Source organism: Oryzias melastigma, unplaced genomic scaffold (genome assembly GCF_002922805.2).
Source record: "Oryzias melastigma strain HK-1 unplaced genomic scaffold, ASM292280v2 sc00231, whole genome shotgun sequence".
NCBI lineage: Eukaryota > Metazoa > Chordata > Actinopteri > Beloniformes > Adrianichthyidae > Oryzias > Oryzias melastigma.
The window spans coordinates 46,446-56,115 of NW_023416884.1; the positions used below are offsets into that span (position 1 = coordinate 46,446).

Sequence of the window (9,670 nt, forward strand, 5' to 3'; positions counted from 1 at the left end):
GTCATGACCCCATCATCTGACAGTTTGCAACTTTCTACCGAGTTCCACTTCTGCCCCCTGCTGGCCGCCCTACGAGGCCAGCGCCTGTGATGCATGAAGCCGTGAAACCACACTCGGGGTAGGGTACATAAGACTCCAGCTCAACATTTTATAAGCTGTAATCATTTAACAGCCATGCTCAGTGAAAGTCACCACATCGGTGGAAATGGAGCCAACCTGAGGGTTGATTTTAATGGTGGCGATGTCCGACTTTTTGTCGATGTCTTTGATGGTGGCCTCGTACACGTCACCGTTATGCATCTGGACCTTCAAGAAAAAAACAGAACAAAGATAATTCAGTGGAAATAGTTTCACAGCAGTGTTTATTGGAAAATTAATTGCTTTTTTTCTACCCACTCCTTTGAGGACTATTTTTGTTCATCATGTTCTCAAACCATTTCATTTTGTGTTTAAAAAAAAAATAAAAAGAAATCAAATCTTATATTTGGACCAAACTGTTTCACTCTTTAGATTTGAACTGTGGTTTGACTTTGCATTTAGAGGCTAGGATTGGAAAAGGTAGATTACTATCTTTACTCTCAGGCTGACTCGCATCAAATTACTTTAAAACAAATCAAATAAAATTGGAAATTACCAGTTAAATCTGTAGATCTATCAGTATGAAGAGTCATTAACTTTGTTTGACTTGTTTATCTCAGAAGACTCAGTCTGTTGGTTCACATAAACCTCTAATTTTGAGTTGGACTGCAGCGGTTTTGTAAGGAACGCATTGGTTATGATGTACGATCCATGTTCTATCTATGACCCAAGCGGAGCTGCTTACCTTCAGGTGCTGCTGCCCTGAAACCGGAGAGCTGCTGGAGACCACATGAGCATTGGTGACGATCAACCCGTTCTCTGACATCACAAACCCAGAGCCGCTGGACAGAGCGATGTTGCGACCCAACAGAGGATGTCTGGGGAAGCAAACCAGTCAGCTTGGGTCTTCAATGTGAATGCTATAGTTAGACTACGAAAAACATCAAGCAATCGAGAAAGAAAATTCAAATTAATATGCCTATAAGAAAAAATAGTAAAAAAGTATATAAAACCAACACACTCTGGAAATGGTTGAGGGACATTTCTGAACCTCAGTGTGTCAATATTAGAGAAATAGAGTCTAGACAAAGTATTTTATTTTGAAAATCCAACAATTATCCCATTGCATCCTCGCCCAGTCTGTCCGAACAGACACAGTTAGGTGTTTGTCCCTAAAGTAAGAGCACACTATGTGGTAGAGAACTGTGGTGGTTGTTTTTTTTTCACAAATATTGTGTTAATTAAGTTGCATAACAATTGTGAAACACCATAAAAACATTAAAAAATGTCTTAGATTTGCTGTAGTGGGACAAAGTTTTCAAATAACACAAAGTTCTGGGCGATATAGAAACAATTGTATATCACGATATAAATTATTTTACATCAAAATAACAATATATATATCGATATACCACAATAACGTATATTTTCAGGTGCATTACTTGCTTTTCTCTGACTTTATTTTTTCAATTAACATGTAACTGAAGTACACTCTCGAGTACACAACAGTTTCAAGGTTCTTTTTTAGGTAAAAAAATTTTTTGCATAAAAATTCAGCAATAAAATTGAACAAATAAAAACAATGACACTCTTCTATCGCCCACATCATACGTTTCGTCATATCGTCCAGCACTAGACACACCAGTGTCTCAGTCTTCTTGTATCCAAATATTCTCGATTCAGTTTCATCAACCGCCACATAAATAGAAGAAGGCAGACTCCAGCTGTAGAGAAAAATGTCTCACTCTAATATTATAAGAACTTCTCAAGGATGAAGTCATTTTTAGAAGTGGTGTCAGTCTTCTTCAGGAGCTGCAGGTGAACCATGTGACATGACTGTAAACAGTCTGGATCTCAACCACAGCCAACATTTATGGAGGAAATGGGACAAAATGGTCCATGACAAGACTCCATCCAGTGGAACTGTCAGCTCGGTTACAGGAGGAGGATGAAGATGACTGAAGAAAAATATTACGATCCAACAAAGCTGTCAAAAGATTCTAGTGAAGGATTTCACTTATGAAAAATCACAGCTAACATTTGATTTCGTGGACGGCAATCGCTAAACAAACAGATCCCGTAATGTGAGCCATCCAAAATAAGACAGTACCTGAGAAAAAGTTCAATGTGAACAACGGCGGGGGCGATCTTCTCCACAACATCAGCTATGAAGTTGAATTTGTAGCGAGGACTGGACGCCCGTGAAGGACCTGGAGAGGTGACATCAATGTGCTTTTCAGGATTTAGACTATTTACACTGAGATGAACACATTTACAACTAGAAAAAGTAATGTAAAGAACTGGAAAACCACTAGGGCTGGGTTAATAATATGGATTAATCAATTTAAGCTTAATAGATCAATAACCATAAAAATATAGACCGATTTAGCGCATAAAGCTTGACACTTAAGGGAATTTCCCAAAAGGACGGCTAATGCTAACACTCTTTCGACGTAAGCTTACATTGTTGACTAAATGAACATCTTAATAAACTCACAGACATGATTTTTTTAAAACTCTTTTAAGGAAATATTTTCAAAGTAATCATTTGTGGTCTGAAGTACCATTTTTTTGTTCATACTTTCTTTTTCTTCTTAAAGAATTGTACAGCTATAGTGCGATCGCCATCTAGTGGCCAAACTGAAACACCCTTTAGGAGAAGCAGAACAATGTTTGCAATGTTAATGATCTGAACATTTTTGTTAAAGAAACCATGTTAACACTGTATGATATTAACAATCTCATTATTTCACTTTTATTATCGATACACAGCCCTAAAAACCTCATCTCTTAATTACCTAAATTATTTAATTTTCATCTTTTTCTTGAGACGAAGCAGTAAACTGAGACAGTTATGGTTGTGAAAAAAGACATCAGAAAAACAAGCAGGAATCCTCTCCCTGGGAACAGAGCAGACGACTGACCTTCAGAGGTAATCTGGATCGGATTTGTAAAGTGAGCGTGCAGCTTCACATGGAAACCAGCCAGTAGGTGTGGGACTTCACAGCTGCTGCTGAGATGTTTTTACTCAGTTTACCTTCAAGAATTTGGACCAGATTTCATGAAAACAACACGGATAATACTGAGGAATAAAACCTTCTAATATTCTTATCTTTTTCCAGATCGGCTGACAAAAAATAAATGTACTTTGGTGACATAGTTTCAGAAATGAAGCCCTGCAATCCTGGTCTTGTTGAAACCCTAAAGATGTTAGTGTGATTCATGGTACTTTTGCTCCTTCCAGTATTGTCTGATTCACCACTCAAAGAGCACTCTGGGGTAAATGTGGGATCCATTACTCAAGCCCATTTAAACCACTAGTCTCTCAGCTGTGATTATGTTTTTTAAACTGATTCAAACTCTGCTTGTGACGTATTTCAGGTTATGTTTCATTTATCTGGCTCCTCTTTCTCCTCTTAACTTAATCCGTGTTTAACTTAGAAACGAATCCTGCTCTGAAAGAGGCTTTTTAGAGCTTTATGTCAAAGTTATACTCTCCAAGATCACCTTAATCATTGATAAATCTTACCCTTTGTCCCACCGAAGTCGCCTGTTAACCTTTCACAATCACATTGTAGTTTTTGCACATTGTACGAGAAACGTTTCAGTGGCGACATCTTCTGTCCTGCATGTATCTAGAATTGTCTAGGGCTTTAATATTCAGGTCCATCCATCCATCCATCTTCTTGACCGCTTCTTCCCTTTCGGGGTCGCGGGGTGCCGGAGCCTATCCTGGCTACTGATGGGTGAAGGCGGGGTACACCCTGGACAGGTCGCCAGTCTGTCACAGGGCCTCAATCACACACCCATCCACTCTCACATTCACACCTAGGGGCAATTTAGAGTCACCAATGAACCTATGAAGCATGTTTTTGGACGGTGGGAGGAAGCCGGAGTCCCCGGTGAAAACCCACGCATGCACGGGGAGAACATGCAAACTCCACACAGAAAGGTCCCAGATCCCCCAGCCGGGATTCGAACCGGGGCCTTCTCGCTGTGAGGCGAGAGCGCTAACCACTGTTCCACCGTGCAGCCCATATTCAGGTCCTAAGTCTGGAAATTACAGAGGGTCATGTCAGGAACTGTGTCTGATGTCAAAGCAAAGCCAAATCCATCATGTAAATTGCAGAGTTAAACCCTAAATGGAGCAGCTGGAAGGCAAAGAAGTTTTTCAAAAATACAAGTGGTGCAGCAGGAGATATTTTTCAGGTGTAATGGATGATTCATACAAAGCACTTATATTTCTTAGTTTTTTCAACAAGCAGCAGGTACTGTAGACCCCTCCGCATCTCAAAAGCCTCGTTCTCACTGAGCAGTCCAGTACGGTCCGGTCCAGTTTGATTCTGTATTTTGAGCGTTTCCATTGTTAAATAGACCCATTCAACAGTTCTGACCCGTACCTCTTGAGGGCCCCCATCCGTTATAGGTCCATAGAAATATGGAACCAGAAGGTTCTGGCATTGTCGCTGTTACCACCCATTGATTGGTAGAGAGTATTGACGACATTAGAAAGCGTCAATATAGCACTAAGCTAGCAATTCTATTTTCCTCTTTGGGGCGACATTCTTCTTTCAAACATGAAATTCCTGTTATACACGATGTACAAGAAGTAAAGCAAGAAAAAGACGAGATGCTGGATGACCTCCAATGTTGTTGATTTTCTAGTTGTCGTACTACATGACGCAATGACATGCTAGCAGTCTACACCACACATGCACTGAGAAAACAAACGGCTCAGTGGAAGTGAGGTTTAACTGAGTTGAAACGCTCAACATAATTAACTGGACCGTACTGTACCAGTCCCTACTGGACCGTACCAGAGTGCTCAGTAGAAACGAGGCTTTAGAACAGGGGTGTCAAAATCAGTCGCACATGAGGTCAAAATCCACAACACACCTGCGGGCCGAACAGGATAAACATTTATCGAACACACTATAGCTACATTTTTAAAACTTTAAAACTGTAACTTTTTAACATAGATATCAACTTAATATATAGCATTATCTGTGATAATGCTAGTGTGAATGCTGTAAGCTGAATTTGGCCACTGAAGATGCTAGTGCTGATAGCTGAAGATGCTGAAATTAATTGCGGAAAACGCTGAAGCTGATAGCCAGCTAAAATATTAGCTAAAAACCAAATTAGCCTAAAAAACTAGGTTAGCCAAAATGACTAGCATGTAAATATTAGCTAAACTCCAAAAGAGCTTAAACAACTTTAGAAAAGCCTTAATTAGCCAAAACATTACCTAAGCTCCAATACAGCCTAAAAAATCTTAATAAATGCCAAAATAGTACAAAAATGTATCAGAATATTAATTCTTAAAACTTTAAAACCTTAACTTTTAACATAATTATAAATGATAAAAAGACAGGAATATTACTCCAGAATAAATCAACTTAAACCTTAAATAACTTTCAATATTTTACTATATTTAATTTATTTATAAAAATATATTTTGTCAAAATTATACACGTCAGAAATGAGCACAAGATAACATTAATAACAATAAAATAAAATGATCTGGAGGGCCGGAGAGAATTACCAGGAGGGCCAGATCCGGCCCCCGGGCCTTGACTTTGACACATGTGCCTTAGAGTCATAGGTTATCATTCTTGACCTACCCAGGGTGTACCATGCCTATATGTAACAGTAGCTGGGACAGGTTCTGGTAGTCCTGTTACTCCAAACAAGATATAGCGGATTTAGAAAATAGGTGGGCTATATTCTGTCAATTCTTTCATTGAATAAATAAACACTTTCGATTTAAAGTGAAAGCTGAGCGTAGAGTTCAGAAAAGTGTTCATATTTCATCTGAACTAGTGGAAGCTAGCAGAAAAGAGACGACCCTTGTGCATCTGTCTCAGCTTTTTGGATCCACACTTCCTGCATGATCCTGGATGAACTAAAAAAAGTACACTTCCTGCAGCATAATTCTACTTTTGACTGTCTGCAGCTCCAAAACCACGCTCAGATTTACGACGGCTCCAGCAGGAACTCGCGGTTTCCAAATCCCAGCTCAGCCTTCAACTTCAAAGTCCTGGAAGCGAGTGGCTCCCCTTCCTCGACTGAGCTATCGGTCTGACCCCGCCCTGGCTCTGAGATACAATCACCCGATGCTGTCTAAACTAAGGGTGGTCATTATTAGATGCAGCCACACAGACATCTTTGAGCGCGCACATCTGCTGACCTTTATGTGTGGCGTCGCTGGAACCCCTGCTGGGTTCAGGGACTTTCCGTGGCGGTCTGCAGACACATTAGAGAACTGTTTTACTGGAAGTGTGTTGAACTCCATGAGGTCCAAACAACCGGCTGCTCGGCGGTATCAGCGCCACTGCTGAAGTGGACGAACGCCAAGCTCAAGCGTGTTTGACTACACTGCTGAGAGCAGACATAAATCTGTTTGCAGCCACGTGGTTTTCAGTTGGAGCAGAACAACGTCCCATTGTAAACACAGCAAGGGGACATTTTTATTCCAAAAGTCTGTTTGATTCCTGCATGACGGGTTCAGATGTCTCCTTTGAGGCTGGGGATCTTTTTTTTCCTGCTGAATTATTATGTCACAAAAGGGGGGAAAACAATTTCTCTGGAGACAAACTGGTAACATGTCACGGTTTTGATGGTTCCTACCTGCTGTTTACCACTATGGAAATAACTGTCAACACTAATTCTTCTGCTGTGGGTGAGCCAGAGGAGTGTTACTGGAGTAGAGGGGTCAGTTGTCACACAAATAATATTTCTAACACAGGATTTTAGCCTTGTTGCCCCCTAACTTTAACTCTCTCATGCATGAATAAGGATTGTTTTTATTCATCTTTAGGGATACGGAATAAAGTTCCTTTTGGGGAAAAAGTTATATCTTGAAATTCTATAGATATATTTATCTGTCCACCAAACATCAATGTAATTATATGGTAATTTGTTGGTATAACTGTAAATAATTTCACGTTGTAATGGTTCGTTCCTCTGTCTCCATAGGTTGATTTATCTAAAACATGGCAAAAGACAATCTTTGAATTGAGAAAAGCGTTACACAAATAATAGTCACTGAACTCAACATGAATCATAATAGATTTTAGCTTCCCATCAAATCTATGATCTGGTATTTCTGAACCAAGCATGTTCTGTAGCATCTTATGGTATAAATCATACATGTCAAAGTCAAGGGCCTTAAATCTAGGTAGAAAAGCGCTATAAGTATACACCGTTTGCCATTTTACACAATGGCTTTGACAAAATTACTAAACTTTTTTTTTTTTTTTTAGTTTCATTTTATTTTACTTTTACAGACATTTTTGTTATGACCTGTGATGGACTGGTGAACTGTCCAAGGTGTACCACCTTTGTCTAACAGTGGTTAGGATAGGCTCCAGCAACCCTGTGACACTGAAGGGGAATAACCAGATCAGAAAAAATGATGGATTTTTGTTTTTCTGGTATCTCCTCTTCTTTGTACCACCCGTTTTCTGTCATCAACACCCCCCCCCCACCCCCCACCCTATTTCATTCTATCTTTCTTCTGTCAAACATAAGAGTGTAAATTTGAGAGAAATACAGTTTAGTTTCAAAAACTAAATAAGTTATGTAAATATTCCCTGTAGGACATATAAGGATCTCAACTTCTCCCTGGTCTGTTGCTTGGCAGGACAAAAAGAAGAAGAAAAGAAAAATCTGAGTTTACTTCCTGCACAACCAACAGCAAGATATGAGGCATTTCATGACAGATGACAGAAGTTAAAAAAAACACTCAAGTTGGAGTATAAAAAATATTTCAGGGAAAAAAAAATCCTCAAAGTGAAGATCTAAAAACAAAAACACGTGACAGATGTGAGGATGAGAAGTCCCATGTGGATTAATTTTTAGGATGGAGTTCTTTCAACTTAGTGCTAATAATAGGGACAACTGTTTCAACAAAAGTCAGCTTAAGTTTTTTTAAAAGGAGTTCCATCAAATATGACTTTTGTTTTAGAAATATCCAATATTTGCATACCATACCCAATGGAACAAGATACCATGTGGTAGAGCACAATTAGGGCTGCCACGAATAGTTGTCTAATCGATAACTAATCAACTATTAAAATAGTCGACAACTTATTTAATTGTCAATAAGTTATTACTTTATATTATATGGAGTCAGAGTGTAGTCAGGTTGAAAGTTGTATTGGCATTCTGTTAACTTTTTGGACTATTTTGGCATTTATTAAGATTTTTTTAGACTAATTTTGGAGTTTAGCTAATATTTCAGCTACATGTTAGCTGTTTTGGCTAATTTAGTCTTTTTTCAGTTTTTAGGCTAATTTGGCTTTTAACTAATAATTTAGCTCCCTATCAGCTTCAGCGTTTTCAGCTATCAGCTTCAGCGTTTTCAGCTATCAGCTTCAGTGATTTCGGCTATCAATTTCAGCATCTTCAGCTGTCAACACTAGCATCTTCGGCTGCCAAATTCAGCTTACAGCATTCACACTAGCATTATCACAGGTATATATCTCTTTTTAGTTGGTTTAAAGCTAATGATGGTTAAGATGTGTGCTTTACATCCAGTTTGCGCATGACCCGATTAGTCGACCAATCAGAAAAAATAATCAGTGATTAGTCAACTATTAAAATAATCGTTTGTGGTCGCACTAATCACAATAAAAATGTATTTTTCACAAATTTCATCCAAGTATTCTTTAGTTTCAAAACCCAAATATAAGCTTGTCTCAATCATTAACACAGTTCTAACAGATGGTTTGAGGACCTTGGTTGAGATGAAGTAGTTTTGTGGTGCCACACTTTAGGACCAACACCTCAAACTAACTAGTTGTGGTATATTAGCATGCTACTCTGCACACTTCAACCTTAACTAATTTGCTGAAATGTTTGAAAAGTCGCACAATCAAGAATCTCAGGGGAAAAGTTCATTTGCAAGTTAGTGCTCAATATAAATAAACTGAAAGGGCTGTGTTTTCCATTTTGTTTATCTTTAAATGTATCCATCAATTTTCTTTGAGTCATTGGTAATGGGTCGCGGGGGCAACAGTCCAAGCAGACTTTCCTGTCCTCCGCCACTTCCTCCAGCTCCTCTGGGGGGATCCCGAGATGTTCCCAGGCCATTTGAGAGTTGCAGTCTCTCCAGAGTGTCCTGGGTCTTCCCCGGGACCTCCGCCCAGTGGGACATGCCCAGAACACCTCCCAGGGGAGGCGTCCAAAAGCCCTCCAGATCAGATTCCTGAACCACCTCAACTGGCTCCATTTGATTTGGAGGACCAGAAACTCTACTCAGAACTCTCCAGGTGACCAAGCTTCTCTCTCTATCTTTAATGGAGTACCCAGCTACCCTACGGAGGAAGCTCATTTCAGTTGTATTTGGGACCTCGATCTCTCGGTCACCACCCAGCGCTCATGACCATAAGACCATGGGTATTGGAACCAAGATCAAATTGTAAATTGGTCTTTAAATGTAACAGTTTGTAATTCCATTTCTTCTTTCTGAGTAACAAAAAAATGACACAATCACTACTGCAAACTGGAAATGACCACTAATAAAGAACAATTACTGCACCAGAGGACACTTCAACAATGGGCACAAACAAGACTTCACCTGCCTCCA

At 39.4% G+C, this 9,670-nt stretch overlaps 1 protein-coding gene across 1 annotated transcript in view; it reads right to left on the bottom strand.

The window, feature by feature from the left end:
- The window catches only part of htra3b (HtrA serine peptidase 3b), a gene marked incomplete at its 5' end in the record, with an annotated part of 8,450 nt that extends 6,162 nt beyond the window's left edge, over positions 1-2,288 (bottom strand). The window contains 3 exon segments of the mRNA XM_024262382.1: positions 217-306; positions 824-956; positions 2,189-2,288. Of these exon segments, the coding sequence (XP_024118150.1) occupies positions 217-306; positions 824-956; positions 2,189-2,288 (323 nt within the window).
- Positions 2,289-9,670: the final 7,382 nt, after the last annotated feature.